Source organism: Canis lupus, chromosome 5, assembly GCF_011100685.1.
Source record: "Canis lupus familiaris isolate Mischka breed German Shepherd chromosome 5, alternate assembly UU_Cfam_GSD_1.0, whole genome shotgun sequence".
Taxonomy (NCBI): domain Eukaryota; kingdom Metazoa; phylum Chordata; class Mammalia; order Carnivora; family Canidae; genus Canis; species Canis lupus.
In genome coordinates this window covers 69,759,388-69,786,742 of record NC_049226.1, presented here as the reverse complement: position 1 = coordinate 69,786,742, position 27,355 = coordinate 69,759,388, and the positions used below count along the sequence as shown (strand labels likewise).

The window sequence follows — 27,355 nt, the reverse complement described above, 5'->3', positions numbered from 1 at the left end:
GAGCCAATTGTGCATATTTCTTTCTAATTCTGTACACAGTGACCATGTTGGTAACTCAGAATTGGCCATGGGGGGAATAGTTGCATCATGGAAATTAGCAAATGTTACAAATCATGGCATTTCTTTATTGAAGAGCCAGTTGTTAAACACTTATGAGGACTCCCATTGGTATTCCTCACTGCTGGAAGGCCTCCCTATATCTCTTTCTTGAAACCCGAGGCCACCTAGTATTCCACTTAGACATTATATTATTATCTTGCTTACTACTCTGGAAATATGAAGCAGAAAAAAGTTGCATATGAAATTATTTTCTAGTTTCTATCTTAAGAATTTTTCCCTTTTAAAAGCAAAGTTGTTATAGAACACTAGGAATTTTTTTTTCAACATCAGAGTAGCTCAGTCTTGAGACATTTGAGTCCTTTTGAGTAATAACTAGTAGCAGCACTGAAGAGGAAATTCAAAGATCACTATCATTCTTAGTCCTCCTCACTGTGCATCTTCTTTGTTTAAAATGTAAGGGTACATAAGCAAAATCAACTAAATTGATGTGTCTAAGACAGTGGTTTCTCTAGGGACCTTACTCCCACTCCCCTAACATTGAGCCAACTGTGTTCTTCTTTTACTATTTCTACAAGATTGTGTACTCCAATCCTATACTTTTAATTGTGTTTTTAAAGTATGTATTTACATACCAGTCTTTCCTGTTGTGCTTTGTCTTCCTAAAGGGTGGGAGCTTTGTCTTACTAATTTCTGTGTATCTTGTCACTAACAGGTAGTAGGCACTCAGTAAATGTTACTTATATCCATGAATGAATCCTTAAGAACATGATTAATTGGCAAGTAGAGCAGTCATTACAATTCCTTCTGATACAGGCAAGCAAGCATTTGAACAAATTTCTCTCTTAATTACGTATTAGGCAGTTAGATTTTAAAGGTTTATTTACTTATTTTTAGAGAGAGAGAAAGTGTGTGTGCAAGCTCAGTGGGGAGGGGCAGAGGGAGAGAATCTCAAGTAGACTCTGTGCTGAGTGTTGAACCCAATGTGGGGGTTAATCTCAAGACTCTGACTCATGACTTGAGCCAAAACCAAGAGTCTGCTACTTTAACCAATTGGCCACCTAGGCATCCCTAGGCAGTTAGATTTTGACCTCAACACCAACTTTTGCTAGCTTTATTTCTTTTCTTCTGGAACTTTTCAAAGCCAAAATCTTTAGCAGAAAAAAAAAAAAAAACAAAAAAACAAAAAAAAAAAAAACAATTTAACAAGATAGACATTTAGTTCAATAGAAGAATTTTCCTGGTGTGAAAAAATAAATTACAAAAAGGACTTTGCCTCTGAAAGATAATTAATAAAAACCTTCCGGTGTGATGACAAATCTGACATCTTGTCTAATGTCTGGCAGAGAAGAAAGTGTTGAGAGTTGCACAGTTAGAATAAAATGTTCCACTTCACAGCAAGGCCAGGCAGGATCTGATAATTATTTCTAAGCAAGAAAAGGTCATAGTCTAGTTGTTAAATTGACACAACATCAGGCCTGCATAGGTGACTATTGACCATCAGTGGAGTCTTCCTTCAGATTTTCCTGATTTCACAGATAAATATTGTCAGGAATGTGGATGATTATGGGATGACTCCCTCTCGGACATTTTGGGAGTTTAAAATTTTTTTTAAATTTCAGATTTATTAAGGCATAATTGACAAAATTTTAATACATTTAAAGTGTACATCATGGCAACTGGCACACATTAATTGTACATTGTGAAAGGATTGCCTCCCATCTAGTTATCTAGTAAATTAGCACCTCTACCACCTCACATATATATTTCTTCTTTTTTTAAGTTTCTATTTTTTTGGTGAGGACCAGCAAGCATTAACCACACCACATACTACCAACCACAGTCATTACTCTCTATATCACATCTTCAGATTTTATTCATCTTATAGCTGAAAATTTGTACCCTCTTTCCAACGTATCCTTGTCTCCCCTACTTCCCAGCCCCTGGCAACCTCTTTCTTACTCTCTATGAATTGGATTTTCTTTAGATTCTATATATAAATGATATTATGTAGTATTTATCTTTCTCTTTCTGGATTATTTCACTTAGCATAATGCCCTCCAGGCCCATCCATGTTGTCACAAGTGGCAAGGTTTCCTTCTTTCTCACGGCTAAATAATATTCTATTTTTATATAGATTATTTTTATGAATATTCCATAATATGCAATATCTGATATGATACATGGAACATATTATATATGGAATGTGTACAATATATATCTATCTTACATAGTCTTTATTCTTCCATTGATGGGCACTTATATATATTATATTTGTATTGTTTCTATACTTTTTGGACATTTTGGACTGAAACTGTATTTATAGAACTTTCCCCTTCCCTTATAGAAGTTACTCATGGGTTATACGAGGCTTAGTAATAGTTCCTGAACATGTCCACATCCTAATTTCTAGAACATGTGACTATTACTTGGATTACCCATGTGGCCTGATATAATCACAATGGTCCTTATAAAAAGGATGCAAAAGGAGTCAGAAACAGAAGAGCATATGACGATGGAAGAAGAGAGAGAGAAAGTCAAAGAGATGCTATGTTACTGGCTTTGAAGATGGAGAAAGGATGCCATGCGCTAAATGCTATTGTTGGCTTATGAGAGCTGGAGAGCAAAAGGAAACAGATTGTACCTTGAAGTCTGCTGAAGGAACACAGCCCTGTCAACAAATTTTAGACTTCTGATACCCAGTGCTGTAAGATAACAAAATGTTTTTCAAGCCTCTAAGATTGAGATAATTTGATACAGCAGCAATACGAAACTAATGAATGGGACATGTCTTACTTTAGGTTCCCCCGAATCAGAGCTGGAGACAAAGGGCTAGATACAGATTGTTTTCTTTGGGAGATGACCTAGGAAGCAGGAGTGAGGGGCCAGAGGGTGAGGCAAGGGAGGAGGGCGAGAGCCCATGTAATGAAGTGTCACTGAGATCACTCCTGTGGGCAGCTAGGGCTCAAGCCACCAGGACCTCTGGAAGGCACATGGGATGTCTCTCAGAAGAGTGCCTCTAGAGGAAGGCAATTAGGACCTGTAACTGGCTTCCATTTCCCAGCATTGAGGGCACCACTAAAGGCTGCAGCTGGAGCATCAGCTCCTCTACATTTCCCAGCTCTGCTTGACCTTGCATTAACCAGGCTCCTGCAGTATAGGAGCAAGCCCCACAGCAGAATGTGAAGAGACTGAGGACGCTTTGCAGGGCAAGGCTGAGCTCTGAGGGAACACTTCACAGCAGCAGTGGCTATGATGAGAGGCTAGCTAAGGTGATGGCCTCGGGCACTGTCTTCTATTGGACTGAATACTCAACCCCCGGATTATTCATCTAGTAATTTTCTAACCTGTTGTCTCCATGGGGTTAGGGTTTTATATGCAGACCGGACAACTCTTCCTGTGCCTGGCACACAGTTGGTACTTCATATTTGCTCATTTGAACTTCCTGGGGCTGCTAAGTCTCACCATGAGTATCTCATACAGAGACTCCCTTCTTTATTTCATTTAAGGGAAGCAGGTCTTACCTGGCATTTGAAATCCCAAATTAATTACTAAAATTTCATAAATAGATCTAAATACTACCAACTCGAGGGCAGATACAGCCTCTAGTTTCTTCCAAGGGCCAGAGAAAAAAGCCTTCCTAATTGCATTGACTAAAATTCTTACAAAACTTTTTTTTTTTTTTAATTTACCAATTGAGTCTCGTTGATTAATCCTGGAATCTTAACTGTAAAGAGTTAATCCTGTTTAGACAGAAATTGTGATTTCATTGAATGAATTATTTTTGGCTCTGTTTTAGCCAGACTAGAGGAGGACATGCCTGGTCAACTCAATCCTACTTTAAGACAAAACACTTCCAAATAATCTTGAAAACAACCCAAAGCTTATTATCCCTGCAAAATTGCTTCCTGTTTCTTCAGTTGGCATGCTGTGGTGTTTGCACTTACCAAACCCCTGCATGGAACATTCTTTATTATACTTTGCTACTTGAAAAATGTCAATCAGCTTTCCAATATGGCCTTATCTGTGACATGGCCCCAGTTCCTATTCTCATTGAAACAGTCTGTTATTCCTTCTGTTATTCCAGTCTGTTATTCCTTCCATAACACTTTTTACATAATCATCTATACTAATATAAATAATAATAGTAGGTAGCGTATAGCACCTAGTATGAGCCAGCTCCTGTCCTAAACCTTTTGATTTATGTTAACTTATTGGCTCTCACAAACCAATGAGAGTAGATGAACTTACTGGGTATATTGTACAAATGAGAAAACTAAGTCACAGAGAAGGTAAGGAACTTGCCCAGGGTCACACAGCAACCATGTAGTAAAATTAGGACTTGAACCCAGGTAATTTAGCTCAAGATTCTTTGTTTTGAACTACTTCCTAATTCCCAATATGTAGAAAATATTATATTATATGGTATTATTTGCCCCCATGCCTGCCTTTCCTTCTAGATAATAGCTCTACCAAGGCCTTTGTTCATTTCTCCATCTCCAGCATCTATCCAAAGGCCTGGCAGATAATAGAAATTTTAAACTTTGACTAAGGGAACTAATGAAAAAAATGAACCCAAATACTCTGTCATAACAGCAGATCAAAATGCCCCACCACTTGAAAGGACAATTGCTAAGAAAAAAAGAGAAGAATCTGTGCCTATTTGTGCTCAAGAATGGAGTGCTCAGACAGCAATTTCCACATCATGATCCTCTGACACTCCTATCCAGAAAATGGGCCTCACTGAGATACAAACATGGTGTCAGCAGGGCTGCATTCCTTCTGGAGGTTTAGGAGGAACTCTGTATTTTTGTCTTTTCCAGCTTCTAGAGGCCTCTTGCCCCCTTGGCTGGCAGTCCTTTCTTCTACTTCCAAAGCTGGCAATGGCAAGTTGAGGCTTTCTCACACCACATCCCTGTGGCCTGGCTTTCATTGTCACATCTCTTTCTCGAGCTCTTCAGCTCTCTCTCTCTCTGTCTCTTTCTCTCTCTCTCTCTCTCTCTTCCATTTTCAAGGATTCTTCTGATTATATTTAGATAATTCAGAATAATCATTCTATTTTAAAGTCAGTGGATTTTTACCTTTAATTCCCCATTACCATTTAATCAAACATATTCACAGGTTCTGTGGATTGGCCTGAGGACATCTTTGGGTGTCATAATTGTGTGACTTCCCTTTTAACAATTCGAGGAAAAGATACTGAGTAGCATTCAGTTGGAAATAAGGTCTAGGATGTTGGTCCTAAACTCTGTATGAAGGCAACAACACTCAATTAACTCACACTGCGTATGAGGGACTCACCAAACTGGAAGTATTCTCTTTCTTTTTCTTCTCCAAAATCACAAAATCATTTCTAAGTGTCAGTTACCTTAGTGGCCAAGATAGTGGCAGGTGCTCTGTGTCCCGAGGGCTATAGAACATCAAGAAGATTGTAAGGTGGTCAGATTTGGTGGGGTGGATGACATGAGCTACACTCTCAGTAAGGATATGGATATGTGCCTATGCACGTGTGCACGTATGTTTGTGTGTGTACATAGATGTGCCAATGCATGCCTTTAAATACCTCTTTTTCCTATGCTTTCCCTGTAGGTAGAATGCTTTCATAAACCCTTCAAGGATTCTGGCAGGATAAAGAATCAATCAAAATTCATTGCTGTAACATTTTTATATCCTGCAAGTCAGAGCTAGTAGCCTTTCTTCCCCGCCAATCTAAGCTCCTCCAAACTGATTCCAGTAGGCCGGCTTTGACAAGAGTAAACCAGAGGTGTTTTGTGGCAAGGATAAAGTAACTGTCCATCCACGCTAATAGCAAAAAGCGGTGAGTCAGTGAAAGGAAAACAATGAGGGGCCAGGAGAGTCTAGTGAGTTCACTTGGGAAATACCATTTTGGAGCTGGCTTAAGAGAGGATGAGATCTGAGGTTGTTCACTGCCTGCGGAGATAATTATTTGTGGCAGGAAGTTTCTCTGTTTTTTTAGCTATGGCTACTTTGAATACAGTTGTGTTAAGCTTTTCTTCAGTCCTGCTGTATCTCTTTGACCTCTGGAACATATTTGTGATGCCATGATATAGGAGCCCCTCTGTGTCCTTGTCCTTTCCACATCTAGTATATAGTCAGCCAGGTGAGCTGCTGGCTCACACACACAACCCTGGATCTTAGGGGTCTGCACGTTGCATGTGCAGTTTCCTTGTTGGGTAGTTCTGTTAAAGTGCTTGTCTTCTAAGCAAGGACTGATTTCTGGGCTTTTCTATCGGATGGCTCTGCCATCTTGGAAGACCCTCCTTTCTGTTTTCATAGATGGGGAAGAGAGGGCATTTCAGGGGCCAGGTGGAAGTGGCAAAAACTCTTTTACTCTCCTTTTGTTGGCCAGAGCTTAGCACGTGGCCAAAGTTACTGCAACAGAGCCAAGAGCATACAGTTATGGATATTATTATAAGTTAATTAGAGACTCACAACAAGGAGAGTTCTTTGCTTGAAAAGCCTGTTTCCAAAGTTTAGAGTAGGGGTTGCAAATTCAGATGCCTCAGAGCCAGACAAGTGAGTAGCAGAGTCAAGTAAGCGGGAACAGTAATACAGAGAATGGTGTAGACAAGGACAGCCAAGAGAAGTGCACTCTTAATAACATGATAATTTAACTTTTATGATAGACTGCTATGGCTAAACTAACCAAATCTGCTGGCCACATCCATCCCATATGCTGCCAGTTGGCAACCTGCAGTCTGGGACAGAAAATTTTTTTTTTTCTGGAAGCAAATTCCAAGTTGGCTATGTTCGTGAATCACTACCTGTCAGGATAAACATAAACCCTTTCTTTTGAAAAAAGAAAGCTCTGAATAGCAGCAAAGAAATGGAAGCTAAAAAAGGAAGCATGTATAAAGAGAGTGATGTAAGGTTTTGCTATCGGTGTGTACGTGTAGGGCAGTGGCTCTTACACAGAGGATGGAGCTCTGAGCTGCCATTTTAAAGGATATTTGGTGTCCTGCAAAAGCAGCACAGCTCAGCTCACAACAGGCATTGATGTTTTCCATTGTGCACCTGACCTCAACATTCAACCCCGCCCCTCCCACCTTCTACCTGACTCAGGCCCCTGCTCTTTCCCTTTGAATATTTCTGAGCACAGTGTATACACTGAACAGTTTTACAGTAGCAACGAAAGTTATATTTTGCTGATATCTGTCAATGTCTATTATATTCTTGAGGAATATAATATCAGTGAATCCTGTATATTGGCTTAAATATAATATATAGAAACAAAGATAATAACAGCAAACATTTATTGAGCAACCACTATGTGCCTGGTACTACATAAGGGCCTTTACGACAATTAACTCATTAATTAATCCTCATAATAACTTTGAGATGCTATTATAGTTCCAATTTCTATGTGAGGAAACTTAGACACAGAAGGTTACTTGCCCAAGGTCACACTGGTAAATGGCAGCTAATAAGCTGGGACTCATATAGAACCAGTGTAGCTCTGTCCTGTGCTTATAGTTTGTCCGAACATGAATCTGCTTTCATAAGAAGGCTGATTGTAATTTTCAAATAATAGAAATCCTTCAGTGATCATAAAATTTGGTCACTGCTGAGCTTTCAAAGGTGTATTGGTTGCCTGTTGGTTATGAGGTGCAAGCTAATGCATGAGTGAGCAAAAAAAACATATAGAAAGACCATTATTTCTAAGGCATTAAAGATAAATTCAGAATGTTGTTCATAGCATATATTCTAGAAATGTTCAAGAGGATTTGGAGAAAAGTATGTCCAGGGTGCATATTTGTAAAAATGACATCTGACGATGTTGGAGAAGGGGCTTACCTCGTTTTGGAGTAATGTCCAAATACTCGTTTTTAAACCAATGTGTGGATACTTCTTACTTATTCTTCCACCAAACTCAGTGTGATTAAAATTGAAGGGTGGGTATCCGTGACAAGTTCATGCACAGATACTGTTTAAATTCTTGGAAAAAGTCAAGGGGCAATAGCAGTAAGTAGAGTAATCTTCCACTACTGCCCAGTCAGACATTCAACTTTTGGGAAGCCCTAAATTCATCTGGATTCTTTTTTAAATACAATTTTGTAATTTCAGAGATGTGTTACATGAAACCCAGACAGACACTTATGTGAAAGAAAAGGGTGTGTTGGCTGACAAGATAAGTCTATGTTCCTTTCCATTGATCCAGCTAATTCTGACCCAACTTTGAGATCGAGGCAGAAATGTCCTTTATCTGGGTTTGCTTTCCCCGATCCCCCTAGATGAAGTTAGGTTCCTTGGGTTCCTTGTCCCTTCTTCATGCTCCCAAAGACACCTATAATTTCCTCTCAAGGTAAAATTCTAGTTAATTAATGAAATTGTGATTTGTTAATGCCCGTCACCTTTTCTAGTCCACATTAACAGTTAACACTTGCTGATCACTTATCCTGTGTGACATTATTCTAGTAATTTTATTTTTTTTAATTTTTAAATTTTTTTTGAGAAAGAGAGCACACAAGTGAGCTGTGGAGGGTCAGGCACTTAACTGACTGAGCCACCAAGGTGCCACCAGAATACTTGTTGCTTTAGATGCACCATGCATTGAATCCATATAGCTCCTCCTCTCAATGCCCATCTTATTTTCCATAGTTCCATTACTATCAGCCAGTAAAAGACAAAGCCAAGATTTGAACATTTGGACTTTGTGCTTTTAATTACTGCATTACTATGCTTCTGTATAAGATCTAGAACAGCACCTAGCAAAGTGCTTGCTGAGTCCCAGGAGATTAATAAATTTGGGGGAATAAGTGAATGAATGAATGCAGGCAGGAAGAACTAGTTCTTACTTTGCTAAGTCATACCTTGCTTAGGAAAGTGCTGCATGCTTTTCCCTTATAAGCATTTAACTTAAACTTTGGTGAGTGGAGTGACCCAAGAATTTACAAAAACAAAAAACAAACAAACAAAACAGCCCCTGGGAATCTTCTCACCACTCCTACTCCCACCTGATGGTCAGAGATGTCTTTATGACTCCAGAGGAATCCTGAATAGAGCCTACCAAGAAATCAGGACAAAGATGGAGCTGCAGAGGGACAAGAACAGGGGCTCAACTCAACCAAATTCTCAACCAGTTCTGGGTTCTTATACTCAGGATCCTTAGAGAAATGACATCTCTTTAGTTCCTAGGGGATGACTGGTTTACTGGTCTTGGGTTAAAGGCAGAATTAGCTGATTAGAAGGTTAAGGTATAATTGTAGGCACAGGGTGCCTGGGGACAACCTTTGACCACTTTCTGTTTAACTGAATTAGCGTTGGCCAGTTATAGATTTTCTGCTTGCAAAATTGCCAGCAAATTATTCTGAGTCTTGAATCTGCATTCTGTGTATGTGCCATTTGGGATGTCAGCATTATGATTGCCTTGGAAGCAATCTAACCAGAGCCTGCTCTGAAGGCAAGAGAAAGTTTCACAAGCAGAACTGCTCAGATATGGAACTATAATATCCTCACCCCTTTGATTTTAGAAAGATGATGTCAGTCAGGGTGATGACTTCTCCATTTCAATTTCTCTGATGTTCCTCAGTCTGGCTATACCATGAATCTCCAAAGATTAATTCTTGCTCTCATTCCTTGGGGTTCAGTGCATTTCAGTGGGCTGGTATTTAGAGAGAAGCCATGGTTCCTCAGCTTCCAACCTTTTGTACACTCTTTTGAATTTGCTGGTGGGGATAATAATGAGTTTTCTTCAACAGCTTGTGTATAGTGGTTAAAAGTTTGCATCCTAGTATCAAAGTTTGGTTTCCCAAGAAGCAGGCACTAAGTCAAGGATTTGAGTGCCAGTAGTTTCATTTGGAGGGTGGTGTCAGAAAATACCAACAAGAGATGAGGAAATGAGCCAGGGAAGAATGGAAGGTGAATATCAAGCTCACCCCTGTGGGCAGCTGGAGTTGAAATCCAAGTGGAAACAGGGAAACAGAACGTTTGCTTGCATGATTATCTCTCCTGAGCTGTGAGAGAGCTGGGGTATTTGTGCACCAATTCTCATCAGTAATGGCCAAGGGCTGCTACTAAGAATATGAATTTCCAAACATTCTCTGCTGGCTCCATGCTCTGTTAAAACAGCCTTCCACAGGCTTCAGAGAAACATCTCGGGCAAAAAAAAAATATAAAATCTTGCTCCATGACATGGAAAGTGTAAGGGGTGTGTGGGAGGAGCTCTGATAAGTGATCCAAATTCAGGACACTTAAGCCTGGATTCAGATCCTTGTTCCACCCATCCTCACTGTATGTATGGTCTTGGGCAAATGTATTAGCTTCTCCAGAATGTGAGGCCCCTTGTCTGTAAAATGTATCCTATAAAATATTAAATATAGTATAAGCTGTTGTGGAGATTAAAGGAGATGATGCATATAACAAACTTAGCATAGTGCTCGCCATATAGTAAAGGTCGAAAAATGTTAGCAGTTATATGTTAAATATTATAGAGCATCTTCTCAGCTTCAGTATCTGTGGTAGGTACTTGGTATCAAAGGGGGGCGGGGAAGAGGTAACTTCTATCTTCATAGGGCTTGTATTCTTTCCATACTAAACCCATGACCATTTCTTACCTTACGAAAGTACCCCTTGTCCAAGAATGTGTCACATACTTTCATATTCCAAAATATATAACTTAAATTTTTGAGTCTGAGATGAAGCACCCCAAGGGTTTGCAAAGACAGAGCTGAGCTTTTGGAAGCAATTATAAACTTTAGATTTTTTGAGCAGCCAAACTTACAAAAGTAAAATAAAGTGGTGAAACTGACTTCAATAACATCTATTGAGTCTACTCTGTAAAATAATATCATTTTAACATGTTATCCATATAAACATTATTAAATTAGATATTTTACATTATTTTTCTTTTTGGCACTCAGCCTTCAAAATCCAACATGTATTTTATATTGACAATTTCAGCCCAGCTACATTTCACGTGCTGAGTAGGTGAGGGTGGCTCATGGCCACCATATTTGATTGTGAAGGTATAGTGAGCTCTGAATTCCTTTGGGAAATAATTTCCAGTGGAATATTCTGTTTTCCTCCTCATTATGAATGGCACTGCTCCTTTGCATCTATGACAGTGAAGTTGGTTTTAGCTTGGGCATCATATGAAATTGACTGTTTTTGTAATGAAATTTCACACATAGAAGCCATGGTGAGATTCTTAGCAGGTGTAAAAATCTGACAAAGTTATTTCTTTAACAGCAACTTGATGGAAACTACAGCAGCTGTTCCCATTTGTGTATTTTCCAAATCTCATTGCCAAAGAGAATTGTTGGCAGCCACAGGAGAAGTATCAACTTACCTCTTCATTTGGGAAACAAAATTAAAACCCCGGCTCATTTCTAAAAGTCACAGATTTGGTAAAAGTTAGTAGGGCAAACACATAAGCCGCTGTTAAAATATTGATGGCTTTGGTTTTCTCAGGTGCTGCTGTTAACATCTGCAGAAGATTTGGACTGCACTCCTGGGTTTCAGCAGAAAGTGTTCCATATCAATCAGCCAGCTCAGTTCATCGAGGACCAGGCGATTCTAAACTGTAAGCAATGTCACATGATGATTCTTTTGGCCTATTCTCATATTTGAATTTGCCAATGTCTAAGAATATGTCTCAGGATGTGATATAGTCTAACCTAAGTGTTCTCTGATTGTTTTTCTTATGTCACTGCTTGACCTGGGGTGGAAGCTCTTGAATTAGGGCCTTGTTGGCTGAGAGGTATATAAAGTCGTTATGTGTCTCTTTTGAGTATTTTATCATTGGTGAGCATTTTCCCACTGCTCCCAGAAGAGGAGACCACACCAGACTCCAATGTGAGTGCTACCCTGTGCAAAGGAAATTAAATCCATTTCCCCTGGGCAGTCCCTGAGAGCAAAACCATTGCCTTCCCAAGGATTGCTGTTTTACTGGGATTTCTCGTGCATAGTGTTAGATCAAAATAATGGTGAGAGTAGGATGTTGGCTTCTGGGAATTTTTAGGCATAGGAATTTAAAACTCCTATTCTGAAGGCTAATAAGAGGGACTTCAGAAAGATTCAAAATCTCTACTAGCTACATTGTGGAGTAAACTCAAATCCCCCCAAATTCCAATTAAAATATGCTCCCCTCAGATCTGTGGATATAATCTCTTCCTATTTTTAATGCCAGTTTCATATTGTTTTATCTTTATGAGGGCATGGAGTGCATTGCTAAATGCATAGCAAGCATAGTTTTAGCACAATAGAATTTAAAATTGATGGTAGACAAATAACCATTTAATTGTAAGCTCTTGAGCACCATTCTTTAACATTTGGGAAAGCATGATAGGAAAACAGTGGTTTAAGTTGGTCAGATGCTGCAAGGTCCTTTTAGGGAAGATGATTTTGCATTTGCCCTTATGGTCTCAGGCTCGCCTTCCACGCTAACCACACTCCTTCGTTCCTGTGCTCTGTGGCTGGTGTGTTAAAAGAAAAGGGAAACAAGACAAAACAACACAAAATAAAATAAAACCAGCCTGCTTGATTGGATTGTTCTGTGAGGCTGGAACACATTTTAGAGTTGGAAGGAACACAGTAATGAAGATGCAATACTGAGCATCAAGGGAGCTACCCAAGGTGAAGTCCATGAACATCTTGATGCAATTATACCAATGAAATCATTCTGGCAATTAGAGTCTGCAATGACAAGGTGCAGGACTGGCACAATAAGTGAATTCCAATGTGTGATTTCATGTTAATTTGAGCCCTGAGTGAGACTCCTGGGTCAGGCCATCAGGAACCCTTATTTGTCTTTTGATTCTTCTATTTATCAAAATCAATATATTTCAAAGGAAACTTTGTTTAAGAGAACCACTTTTCTGGCTCTTCTTCCCTCACATCTCTGTCTTATCTCCTCTCTTCTTCTCCTTCTCTTTCTCTCTCTCCCACTCTTTCTCTGTCTCCTTTTTCTCTCTTTTCTTTGCAAGTGATTATCCCAAATGGCATCTATATTAACATGGGTGTAAATGTGAAGCCACCCTGAGTATGGAAATTAATAGAGTTGGTATGCAAAGCAGGTCCATAAATGTGATTGCTTCTGTAATCTTCACGACACCAAACAGCTTTTAATTCACCGCTGAGAAGCTGGAAACAATCATACTTTGGGGGATCTTTTTAATTTAAACTAGACCATACTGTACATTCCAATATCACAGTTTTGTGTGTGTCTGTGTTTTTTTTTTTAATCCCCTAAGTAATTAAGTGGGTTATGGTTGCTGGTTCTGTGTAAGCTAGTAAATGCTAAATGGAACTGAGTTGATTATCAATGATAGCACGTTCAGGAAAAGTCAGTGATATGGGAATTGAGGATATTTAAAATTTTATATATGAATCTGTATGTAAATTGTTGAATCAGCAAAATCTGATTAGCCCTCTCTTAGTCAAACTGCAGGTTCAAATCTATTACTAGGGTAAAAAAATATAAAGAGTACGTCTAGTCTGGTGCTTTTGAGTTCATCTCAATGCAACGAATGTAGGTTGTTATGAGTAAGACCCTGCAAATAAGGTTAGTTGTGCCTAAATGAAGAAGAAAGTTTCCATAGACTTGAGAATGCTTATCAAATATTTTTTTGAGAAAATCTGGATTTTCAGAAGAAATAGAAATGTATGGCTCTATTACAGAGGAAAGAGTACTGAGTATTGATAAACTTTCCCCCCAGCTCACAAACATTCCTCTTAGTCTCTACCTCTTCCCCTCTTTCTTAGATTTTTTTCATGCATTGCTCTAGGGTTCAACACAAGACCCTTCTATCTCTGAAAATGTGATTAACCAAGAAACTAATGAGTGGGGTGGTGCTTTCAAAATGAAGGCTGTATTGACACAAGGCTACTGTCTGGATGAAAATGGAAGGGTCCAACAGACTCAGAAAGTTTTAAAATACTTATAAATACTTGAGGTTGCATGCCAAGATCCAGGAAATGGTTAGGATTATTTTAGTGCCATATAAACACAGGTAATGCAGGAGGTTAAAAGACACCAGGCTAGTTACATCTCTTGGACTCCACTTATGACGTTTGTACTTTCCATATTTTTTTGCAATATTTAAGAGCTTTGTTTCCAATCATTGTAAAGTTTTGTCTTGCAGAAGGTGTAAACACAGCATAATGATGTCTACACTTTTCACCATTCTATAAAGTTGTCTGAAAGTGTTGTCTGTTTGCCTGATGGACATAGTATATCTGCTCATACCCCAGACTTCTATCCAACCAATTCTGTGTTCAGCTTTTAGCAGTCTATAGAAAATGTTTATTCTGTCCACGGCTTCCTACTCTCTTTGTTCAGTCAGTAATATTTCCTTTTATCCTTTTTCATCTTTCTCCTCAATTCTCAATGACTTATCTTTTTCTACTTTAACAGTTACTAATGGTCACCTCCACTCCTTTTATTTCCCTAATATTTTATTCACTGTTCACTCCAATACATCTTTCCTTCAGTTGTTCTAAAGCCTTTTATTTTCTTCACATCCAAATAACTCTTTATTCTACTCTCCTTTCCACTAACTAGACTTGCTTTCGTCTTTAAAAGGCCATTTTTCAACAAGCTTCTAGGATCAAAACATGGTATCCTACTATTCTTCTAATGTAACCAGGGGAGCTCTTTCATTGTATCTTTCACGGTGTAATGCAAAGCCCCCAACTCGTGATAACTTGGACAAAAGTTTTCTGCCTTCATCTCAGTCTTGAAAAATGAGCTGGGAAGAATGCTTATTCCCATTTTTTTTTTTTTTTTAATGAGAAGTACAAGAAGAAAGGGGAAATAGCTTGGAAGGAAGAAACTCAGGAGACATCCATTCAAGGCCTTTGGACTCAGGGAGGAATCCTTGAGGGGTTTGTGCTAGGGGGTCCCTAGAGGCCTCCAATACCCAAACTTCTCTTAATAAGTTGTTGCTTCTTTGGCAACATGAAAATCATGTGATTCTGGCACCCGTCATCTTGGCCCTATGAGATTTAAATAGCGATGCTGGTTACACCCTCCCAGCTGACACCCAGGCTTCAGAGGAATAAGTGGCCTGGAAAATTGACCAGTCACCCAGCTGAGGTGGAAAAGGACCAGGTGATAAGCCCCTGGCTATGTTGTGTTCTGCAAAATTACTCAATAGACTATTCTTTCCCAGCTGCATCAGCTCAGACACATCTTCCCAGCCATATGGAGAGATCTATGATCATTGACTTAGCTAGAGGGAATCATACTCATGACCCTTCAGCTTCTATTAATGGGAGATATCTCCAACTTCCTGTCTCCAGAAAGGACACCCCATTGGCCATCGAGGCACTTTCAAGTCAGCACTTTACTACCTCTTACTGTTCATCCTTCCTAGATTACTCTTCATGGAGCATACACACACACACACACACACACACACACACACACACAGATACACAGAGAAAAATTGCTACACCTAAGCTCACCTAAAATACAACCTGTATAATTACATTTTTTAAAAAATTTATTTATTTATGATAGTCACAGAGAGAGAGAGAGAGAGAGAGGCAGAGACACAGGCAGAGGGAGAAGCAGGCTCCATGCACCGGGAGCCCGATGTGGGATTTGATCCCGGGTCTCCAGGATCGCTCCCTGGGCCAAAGGCAGGCGCCAAACCGCTGCGCCACCCAGGGATCCCTGTATAATTACATTTTTAATAACACAATTGTACTCGTTAGAATAGGCTTGCTATCAAACAACCCCAGTGACCTAACACAATATAAGTTTATTTCTCATTCAGGTCATGAGGATGCAGGTTGGGCTGCTTGCTCTCTTGGGTATTCTGCTCCAAGTTGTTGTTGTCCATTCAGGAACTTGAGGACTCAGGCTACTTCCAACTTGGTCCTGCCATCTTGGGTCTTCTAGTCATTCTTATGTCACTGAGATGGGGGGCAAAAAATGTGGAGACGACACCCCCAAATTTAACCACTTTAGCTCAAAAATGATATATATAATTTCTACTCATATTCTATTCACCAGTCATGTAAACAGTGTGGCCCTGAGTGAGTAAGCTATTCGAATCCTCTAAGTTTGAATTATCTCATCTAAGAAGGATAATGGCAATCTTTGCTTTTAGAGTTGATGTTTATTGATGGAAAAATGCTTCGCACAGTTATGAATGAATGAAACCTGCTATTAGGGTAGCCTGGGTGGCTCAGCGGTTTAGCGCCACCTTCAGCCCAGGGTGTGATCCTGGAGACCTGGGATCAAGTCCTACTTTGGGCTCTCTGCATGGAGCCTGCTTCTCCCTCTGCCTGTGTCTCTGCCTCTCTCTTGTTTCTCTCTGTGTATCTCATGAATAAATAAATAAAATCTTAAAAAAAGAAAGCTATTTTTTTACTGTCAATATTGCTGTTGTTGCTGCTGCTCTTGTTACTACTGTTATTCATAGACCTTAAATACTTTCAATGTCCCTACAATGGCCATCTAATCTGGGCTTTATAGAAGACAAATTATGAACATTAAAAATTTGAAGAAATGAGTGATTTTAGGATTTGAACTTCATGGACCAGTAGTTGTCTTTTTTTTTTTAATTTTGGATTGATGAGTGTATTTTTAAATTTTTTCCTGGGGCTTGATATGAAAAAAGAAAAAAAAAAGGTAAATAGATGAGATAGAGAAAGAATACTACCATTTATTTGGCTAGAATTTTCTTTTAAGAGGTCATTTGGAAAATAATTAAAAATAAAAGATCATTTGGCACTAAAAAACAAAACAGGAATAAGGACTAATTACAACAGAGAAGGCAGTTATTTAATTTGAGTAAATATTTCTTTGTAAAATAATGTCCCAAATGACCTTACTTAGGTGGAAAATCACATATCATTTTGGTGGGAAACCACATATCAAATACATTAGGCTAATATTACTTTTTTTTTTTTGCTATTGACTTTTCTAATACTCTTCTGAGTATTAGATATGAAATGAACTTCTTCTGAAGTTTCAATATGTTTATTTTCTAGAGAGACAGGTATAAGTCTTAAGAGATTTCCTTATGATGGGCTGTATGCCCATTCTGACCACAATTGCAAGAGAGGGAACCTTCCTGAAAAATGTAAAAGGTATGCATACCTTAGGAATAGATACTGGGATTTGTAAAAGGCACCACGAGTGCTGACCAGTGTGACATCCATGACCTTCATAGCTGGCATTAATTGTGTACTCTCTAATTGTGGAAGTCCCCCTTGAATTTCATGACAGGCCTTAAAGCACAAAATACTGTTATGTGCCCATTTTACAGGTGAAGATACTAAGGCTGGGCTAAGCAAAGCTATTTACCCAAGGACGTATCACTCATTTTGGTAGTGTCAAGATTTGAACCCAGGATTAAGGTCCCTTGCCTCTGATATAGAGTTCTCTAGTCCAGTGTCTTTTTTTTTTTTATGTTAATGGTGACACATCAAGGAAATTTGCCACTTCATTTTTCCTGTCTATTTTCATCAACCTGGATGAGATAGAGAATTTCTATTGCATTATATTTTTTTCTGTTTACAACCAAGTTTCATTCTTCCTCTGTAATATTAAAAAGATACAGAAAAACTACTTCTGTTCCTTAATTTTTTAAAGATTTTATTTATTTATTCATGAGAGACACACAGAGGAGAGAAAGGCAGAGGGAGAAGCAGGCTCCCTGTAGGGAACCCAATGCAGGACTCATTCCCAGGACCCTAGGATCACGACCTGAGTCGAAATCAGACTCAACCACTGAGCCACTCAGGTGCCCCTTTCCTTATGTTGAATAGATCCAGTTAGTGTAAGATTATCCATGACCTACACTACTGACTTTCCACCTTCCCTGTGGGTTTCTTTCACCAGGACACTGGTTGGACATGTCACCTTGACAATGACCTTGGTTAGTGGTCAGGTCATCCATGGAGTGCATGGTGTTGCATTAATTATATTTGTACTTAACATACATGAGTCATGGCTTTTGAGGGTGTTTTTAATTGACTATAAATCAAACAGGGAACTTGAAAAATGAAGGCAATTAATGAAAAAGCAATGTGAGAGGTGTTTTGCATTCTAACGTAGGAAATACATCGCCAGTGAATTAAATGTCAAAACAAAGGCCCTTTTTGACCCTGCTGAAAAGATTTCATTTGGATGATAATAAATGGATGAACTTTCAAACCTGGCAGGTGGAGAAATTCCTTTTCCCTGAGTTTAAGCTCACTTGGGTTTTTTTGTCTGTCTATATTCTCTATCCTTGAGAACTTCCCAAGTTCTTTGATTTTTGTTTTAAGTGTTAGTGATTAAAAAAATGATAATTTATTTTCCATTTTCTGATTGTACTTTGCACTACTAACTTGTATTTGCCCTCAAGTTAGAAAATTGATTAAATGATTAATGAAATGATTTAACATCACCTCTACTACAGTCTGCATAGATCTGAATATGGTTAGAATTTCAAGTGGTATATTTACTTAAGCTGTTGTGATATGCCAAGGAATATTACTCTGATGTCACTTAATTCACTCCACATTATGAAGGTGATTTTACTTTGGGTCAGAATGTGGACTCCTGTTGACATTAATGAGACTTTTTCCTGTATTTACAGAGTCCTGTAGAAATGCAATATTTTTACATGTTTGCCCTTCCACCCCACCATCATATTTGTAACAATCTAATAATCCAGTCGACTCATAGTATTAGAATCTTCAAAAATGCATTATATTAACTACTTTATTTCATAAATATAAGGCGATGTAATAAATGACTACAGAATAAAAAGAACACAAACATTGGAGAGTGATATGATGAAGTGATTAGAGATTCTTCATTGGACTTGGGTGCTACGTAGTGCTTCACAGAGTGGGAAACATATAAAGCAGTGGAGTGAGGGGGCCTGAGAAGGTGAGGAATGTAGATGGGGCTTCTGTGGCATAAGGTTTTTTAATCAGCAGAATAGGAGAAATAAATAGACGAGAAAAATCACAGTCAGCCCTTGGACTAAATTTACCCCACAGATATGTCCTGTCCGGCTGCTCAGTATGGAAGTGTTTAATGAAAAAGCTTTAATGAAAATAATTTGTTGTTAACATTGAGAATTTTACTTTTAAAAATTCATAACCTCTGGGAAGATTAGGCCTCCAGACTATAAACCCCAGACGCAAACTGCCTGGGTTCAAATCCAAGATTTGCCCATTATCTGCTGGGTAACTTTGGAAAAGTAGAGAACTCAGGGCACCTCTATTCCCTCATCTGTAAAATGAATATTATAATGGCAGTCACCTCAATAGGTTACTCTGAGAATTAAATGTTCATCTATGTAAAGGGCTCTGAATAGTGGCTGGTCTTTAGGAAGCACTAGAATGTTAGCTGCCTGAAGTAGTGTATAAATAATAGTAGCTGGGGCCTTCCCTGTGGCCCTCCAATATCTACTGTCTTCCTGTCATCCAGTTGGCTTCCTCATTCATTCTGCCTACCCCATAGAGTCATCTAAATTCACTCTATGAAGTCACCTTTGCTCCTGAGACTGGTGTGTGGATCGAATGATATGCCAGAAAAGACCAACCACATATACTGTTTTATCAAACCACTGCTGTTACTGACAGCAGCTATTCTTGGTGGTCAAGGAAGCAGAGAATAGTGCTGAGAGATGGAAGGGTATGGGCTGACTGGCATCATTTAAGACTTTGAAATCTATTTGCAATGTTTTGAATGATTAATACAGGTAAAGTGTGAAAGGAGGGCCATGTGATTAGACAGTGTGGTTAGCTTTCTAGAAGTTCAGAATAGGAGACAAATGAGAGAGAAGAGTGGGAAGGGCTTGCAGCAGGGAGCATGGAGCCTGTAAGAACTTCTGAGATGAGGATGATTGGCAGGTAAATCAGAGAAGAGGTGACAGTGTGATTGAGAACACCTGTATATGAAATAAGGGTAGGAGCAGAGCCCTAGAGAAACCCCAGAGTCCAGGCAAGGAAAGATATCTAGAAGTTGTCTCAAAGAGATGCATAATCACTGGATACACTCCCAGCTCACTGACTAGTATGACACCTTTACTTGCTGGACGTCTTCTTCCCCATTTGTATAATAAGGGTATATTAACTTCAATATACCAGAGCTATTTGGGTTGTGATCCAAAGTAACCCAACTCTGCCTGGCATTAGCAAAAACACATAAAATTATCAGCTCACATGATTAAAATTTTTGAGGCTTGAACTGGCTTCAGGAACACCAGGATTTAGAGGCTCTGAGGATGTCATCAGGATCACCCTTCAATTCTCAGTTCTGTTTTCTGGAGTGTTGGTACCCCTTACTCTCAGAGGGCTTCCCTCCAAATAGTCACCAGCAGCCCCAGCTTTTTATTCTTCCAACTTCACAACCGAGAGCATCTCTTTTCCAAGTGCTCCAGCAAACCTCTCATGGCTAACATTCTTGGTCTGGCTTGGCTCATGTGCCTATTCCAGAACCAATCACAGTGTCCAACAAGATTTGGTATTTCCATTGGCCAGGCCTCAGGAAGTAGAGATGCTGTTCTGTGAAGGAAAGGAGTGATGCTGGGCTGGCAGAAACAGGAGTCCACCATGCAGGTGTTTTACCCCACTGCTTAGGCCCCTTTCCATACCCACATTCTCTGACTACAGGCTGTGCTCTGTGCATTAGGACTTTTAGAACCCAGCACACATGCAAATGGAAATGTATCTTAGGTGGCAGGGGATGAGGACAGCTATCACGCTGGGTTTCTCACTGGTGATGCTGGTGAGCAGATTGCCTAATTAAGACTGTCAAATTCAAAGTGATGCCATATGGCCTCACTCTTCAACCTGTTGAGTGTCTTTGCTCACATGGTTCTGGAGCTGGTATAAATCTTTTTTATTTCTGTTTTTCTTCAAGAGAGTAAGAATACAGGAACATACGGATGTTACAGGAGCATCTCCTAATTTAAGATACTAGAACCACATGAATTGGGCTGCTTAATGAGTAAAGCATCAAAATATAAAATAGGAAAGATTAAGCATGGCTTTAAATAGTTTGAGAAGGTAGACGATCTTATTATCCTGTAACAGACCAAATCCACACCTATTCTAATAATCGTGGTGCCCTCTGCCTGCCTTTTAATTTTAATTTTCATGAAATTTTTGTTGGCTTGAAGGAAAAAGGGCAAGAGGTACAAATACTCGCCAAGCATTCAAAATATCTCCAAGCACTTTTTGTATTGGACCAAATCCACATTCTCCTTCTGGAGACAGAAATAGGATATAGGAAAGAAATGACATACATGGATTCCGAACTATCCATTTAATTAATTATTTAAGAAACACAGAATGGTCACCTACCTTATGTCAGACCCTGTACTAGGTGGAAAGGATACAACTGAACCAGAGTAAAAGTCACCTCCTGTGTTGGAACTTTCATTCTTGTGGAGAGAGAGAAAGACACAGTAGGAATAAACACCTAAAAACACAGGAAAACAAGATGTGAAAATCTGATGGAAGTACCATGAAGGAAATAAGACAAAGTCGTATGACAGAGATTTCTGGATGGGCTGCCAAGATGTTCTCTCTGAGAAGCTGAGGTCTGTGCTACAGGCTGGGGTTCACCCTGTGAAGATTAGGTTGGCGAACATTTAGGCAGAAGGACCACATAATGCAAGAGCCCTAAGATGAGACCCGGTCTTTCAGTTTGAGATTCTCTGATCCAGGAAAGGGGCTAACATTTTATCCATTTAATCAAATCAACTTCTCTGTAAGATAGGATTATAAATCCCACTTTACAGATGAGAACATGAAGGTTGATTACAGGATATTCAATGACTCAGAAGGTGGGCCAATCGTGAAAAAACACACGCTGATCTCCTGACCCTGTGAGTTCACTCCATAGGAAAAGCTATATCCAGTTTCCTCCCACAGAAGCACTCCTGTTCTTTTTATTGAGAACAGATTGGGATGTCCCTGGGAGCCTCTCAGGGCTGATGGTGTAGATGCCTGAGCTGGACTGCTTGCTTCCCTCACTTAAAATGGTGACCTTCCCAGTCAATCTCTAGCTCCTCGGTTTCCTTATCTGTAAAGTGGTGGTGATGTTTAGTGGGTTAATCAAGATACCACAGGCAAAACTGTTAGGACACTGCCAACCACATGCAAGCTCTATATGAAGGTTGGCATATTTTATCATTTGAAAGAATTAGGTCAGGGAGGGGAACGTCGGCAGCATAATACTGTTGAACAAGCAGCGCTGGCATCTACCAAATGTGGTACAGAGGCAAAACTTGCCCCCCCCCCGAAATAGAACACAAGTTCTGACTACTTCCTCAAGGTCTCCCTTGTAGGTGCTTTCACGTTCCAGGGGTATGTGCCATCCCACCCACACCCCAAAACACACACACACATACTGCTCGTGTTTTGGTCTCTTTGTACTAAACGTACTAATGCTAAAGGATGCTCCCTGAAAAGCATCTGAGAAGTGATTCTCCCCAGCCTTAGATCATGTGTGTCTTGCAAGTTAGGGAGCTAGAGCTAATAATATGCATATGCTGTATATTACACAACTCCACGGTGGGGGGCAACTCTGTGTAATAAAACAGATATTTTTGCAATAAAACACATGGATATTTATCCTAAGTAGGATAAATAAGGACCACCACATCAGTTCAGGTTGGGTTTTGTGCCAAATGAGTTATGAAAACACTTTTGGTCTGCTGAGCCTCTTGGATTTCAGGATTGTAGACTGCACCCCATAGGAGAAGAGTCCCTTGAAAAGTTGCAGACCTCAATTCTGCTAAACCATTCAGCTGGCCTCTTCACATGCCAGCTGCTTCTGGGGGCAGCAGAGTGTGGTAGTGGCTGAGACTCCAGGTTCTAGCTAACCCCCGCAACCCACTCCTACTTGTGAGCAACTTAGTAAATGATGTCTTGGCAGGCCACCCCTGAAAAGTAGCCAACCGCTGCACCAGCCTATTTCATTCCCATCTGAAGCCAAAACAGTTGTCAGCTATCCAGGTTCCTCCTAACTGTGCATGTCAGCTGATTCCGGAGCCCTCCCAGAGGATCTATTTTTAGCTAAAAGTGGTTTTAATTTTCATATGTATACATTAAATCCACAGGGGTGGGGGAATTTCCAAATAAGGAACATTGATTCTGAATAACATGAAAGAAATAATTAGTGCTTGAAAAACAGTTCAAAATATGAGTCAAAACCTCCAAGGAATATGGTTAGCACTGCATTTTTCAGTGGAAAGAAGTTTGCCGGATTAAAAACAGAAAGCAAGGGTGAGTGGGGATAAGCCAGGCTGGGTAAGGGATTCGCCATCACGTTCTAGGCACTGCAGAAGAAGACAAGACTAAGAATAGGGTGGGTAGTGAGGTAGGGGGCAACTGGGATTGTCAGGTGGATGCCCATGAGGATGTGGCCCTGTGGTCATTCCCAGCATCCAGAGGAGCATGGAGGGGAGGGGTGGGCTAGAACCAGGCCTTCACCATACTCAACAACGATGAAAGAGCAACAGCCCTTGTGAGGCCTGGTTCCTGGCAGCTCTGATCAAGCTTCCAGGTGTCTGTTTATTGTGAAGCAAGGTCAAGACAATTCTAGAGTGGGTAAGGCTTAAGATAAAGATGTATCTAAATTTTTTTTTTTTATGTCCGAAGTTGCTTGCTTTGCTTTTGGGGTAAGCCAACTCAACCTTTTTGTTCTCTGCATGTACATTTTTTATCAGGAACAGTTTTGTGAGGGGTATAGCCTCTTTGTGTACCTAAGGAGAGGTTAAATTGTTCTCTGTTACGAAGCACTTTGTCAGCTACAATTACAATTCAGTGACTTCATCAGTTTGGATAAACCCTGACTAACTCAAAATTTTAAGGAATAGGATTTAAAGGGAGGAAACTGGAACTCAGGTTCATCCAAAGATCTGAATGAGGAGATCTCAAAAGAAAACAAAACACACATACACACACACACACACACACACACACACACACACAGGTGTAAAGAAAGACCAGGAGCTTCAGCAATGGGAACTGGGAGTGAGTTTAGGACAGTGCTTTTCAAACTTTCTATAGTGAAAGATTGGTTTTTGTTTCAACACACCACAGGCTGATACTTTGGTAATAAATAAATAAATACCTAAATAAATAACTGTCAAAATGTAATTTTCAATGAGTTAAAAACATGACCCATTTAGAAACATAAATACAGGTCCAAACTCATCAATTAAAGAGCAAATCTATAAAGTTAGGTCTAAGTCAATGAACATTTGATGAGTTAGGTATTAGTAGGTGATTTAATAATGAGGAAATGCTAGGATGGGTTTGCTAGTTTACACACAGAGCTGGCTAATGTCCTACAGGGCAAGTAACTGTAACCTTTGGAGTAATCTTTTCTGCTGAACATTACTGGAAGCTCTACCTTACAGAGATCTACAAATCAAAAAAGAATTTCACTAAATCTTCAACCTTCAACAAATAGGAAGCAATGAGAATGTTAACCTTAAAAATAAAACTTCCAGTTATTTTACAGAAAAAAAAAAAAGGATCAGAGAGTTACAATCCAGGAGGAGCAAGCTCTGGCAAAATCATAAAGAAATCCACAACACGAAGCAGAGAACCACTCTTCTGTAGAGGAAGTGGGTGATGAGATAGAGTTTAGTTGCCTAGGGCTCTCTTCCTGTTGGATCTGCAATTGAGCAGGAATGGTAGGGTCTGAGAGCTTCCCCTACTGAATCCCTCAACTCTATGTTAGTGAGGTGTCTCCTTATTAATTTTCACAAAGTGAATAGGTTAAATTTTCCTAGGTAATTAAATAATCCTTGAATGGACCTGTTAAGTAAAGTGCATATATGGCATTGAAAGAATATCCTTGGGCAGCCCAGGTGGCTCAGCGGTTTAGTGCTGCCTTCAGCCCAGGGCCTGATCCTGGAGACCCAGGATCGAGTCCCACTCAGGCTCCCTGCATGGAGCCTGCTTCTCCCTCTGCCTGTGTCTCTGACTCTCTTTCTCTCTGTGTGTCTCTCATGAATAAATAAATAAAATCTTAAAAAAAAAAGAACTTATCCTTACCTCCAACCCAATGTTTTGTTTTACTTTCAAGTTTTAAACAATTTGTCTTAACAATATAATAAAAAAAAATTTGCTATAAAAATTAAAATAAAGGGGGATGCCTGAGTGACTCAGTCAGTGAAATATCTGCCTTTGACTCAGGTCATGATCTCAAGGTCCTGGGATTGAGCCCCGAGTCAGGCTCCCTGCTTAGCAGAGAGTCTGCTTCTCCTCCTTCTGTGCTCTCTCTCTCTCTCTTGCTCTCTCTCAAATAAATAAATAAAATCTCAAAAAATTAAAATAAAGCAAAGACATACAAAATGCAAACTTTAAAACTAGACTCAGTAGGCATAATATTACTCTATCAAATTGCTTTTAATTACTATGCTTATCTTGTCATGGGCCCTTAATAGAGTTTGGGCACCAGTCTGTTGACCACACCTTTAGTTTTGCATACCTTTATAGTAGTAGCAAAGCTCCACTCACCTTCCAGTTTGGGGTGTCTTCATTCAAATTTTTGAAAGAAAGGCTGATCGACTTGGCATGGGGTCAAGAGCCCACTCTGTGGTCTGGGAGACAGGTCCACTAATTAGAGGCCCATTCCCTAAAGAAAGAGCTCCAAGCAAACAAACATCAGAGGCATTCATACAATTACTGAGTTCTGAAAGCGATCACCCAAACAAGCAAGGGACCAGGACAGTGCTGGGTTTTGATCACAGGAAAGATATCTCTGAGCCACCATGTTGGAACATCATTTGGTCTCCCATGTTTAGCTTTTTATTCATGTTTCCAATAGCCCAAGGTACAACTTCCCAAAATATCACCAGATGACTCAGCTAATAAAGCACAGGCACATTTAATAAAGCTTACTTCCATAAGGAACGTGTCAGAAGGTGGAAGTCAGAATGGATCCATTATAGGGTCTGTGAGGAGAGTCCAAGCTCTCATGATTCAAAGTAGGAAACTGACATGGGGTCTGGTTCCTGACATACTGATTTAGTATTAGTAGGTGTGGCCTAGCAAGGGTTTTTAGGTAAGACTTGAATTAAGTCCTCTAAGTTGTTTTTGATGAATGCCCTGGTGGGTAGACTGTTCCACCCGAAAACAAACAGTGAAGGTTTTCTTTGTTCGGTCTTTTCTTTCTTTGGCAAAGTTTTCTAGGAACAAACACATCAAGTTGACACAGTGGTCTTCGTTCTCGGTTCTTAGTAGCTGCGCCATATTGATGTGGGTGGTTTCAGTTCTCAGTCCATGGCCGTTTGTGCTCTAAGTTGGCATTTCCTAAACTTTTGTCTCTGCTACACTATTCTATAGAATCGTAATAGGAATGCACAGAAGGGAAAATATTTTGAAGTTAGCGAAGTTTGGGGAATGCGAGGGGTTTTCTTGTTTAACTACAGGCCCTCTCAGACCTTCAAAATGTGAAAAGTGCATTGTGAATGTGGACATGCCTCAGAATCTAACCTTTTACCAGTCCAAGAAGAGCCATTCAGTTCTCTATGAGCTGCAGAGCTTCTCCTACCTGCACTCTAGAAACAGGCTCCCTTTCCATTCTCAACTGGGGACGAGGGAAGGCCTGCCCCTCTGAGACCTAAACCTCGCCTTTCTTCTTGAGGAGCAGAAAAAGTGGAAAGATTTTTCTTTTTTGTTCTTTCTCATTCTGCTGAGCTCACAGGAAACTGGGTGTTATATGTCGGCAAATCGAACTCCAATAAAAAAATAAGTCATATTCTCCATCTCAAAAAAAAAAAAAAACAAAAAAAACAAAGGAATAAAGGTAGAGTAAAATGCTTGGAAATAAGCATACATTTAAAATAAGTTCCATCATGTCACGGCTGTGGAGTCAAGCTCAGAAGCCAGACTCTCTGAGACCCAGGGAACCTTCCCATCTGTCTCGCTCTCCAGCAGGTTCCCTGTCTCCTGTACTCGGGTTAAAAGGTCTCAGGGTGGGTGGAAACCTCTCCTCCATGAAATCCCGATTTAGCTCTACCTAAGGCTTCCAGTAAAACGTTTGCAAAGTAGAAAGCCTTTTTCTCTCTCAGTCAAGTCTGGCTTTCAAGACTCTTATTTTGCTTAAGTCTTTAGGCTGAATATTAAATCTTTCACTCTCTTAGCATTCCTGATTCAACATGCTCATCCTCCCCCAGGCAAAAGATGCCTCTGGCAAAAGAGCAAGGGAGGTCAACTAGGAAAATCTGAAAAGAAAGACCCACAGGTTGATTTCAATAGGCTGGTCCCTCTTAACTTCAGGCACAGATCCAGGCTTACAAGAGAGCAGGAAGCCATTGTATAACCACCTAGGAATTGAGAACAGAGATAGATTCTGGAA

The 27,355-nt window shown here is 39.8% G+C and overlaps 1 protein-coding gene across 2 annotated transcripts in view; it reads left to right on the top strand.

Moving 5' to 3' along the window:
* Positions 1-27,355, top strand: part of CDH13 (cadherin 13) — a 1,002,781-nt gene that overhangs the window by 205,154 nt on the left and 770,272 nt on the right. For both annotated transcript variants that reach the window (XM_038538175.1, XM_038538177.1), the window contains exon 2: positions 11,488-11,599. In XM_038538175.1, coding sequence (XP_038394103.1) covers positions 11,488-11,599 — 112 coding nt within the window. The remainder of the gene's footprint in view (positions 1-11,487; positions 11,600-27,355) is intronic.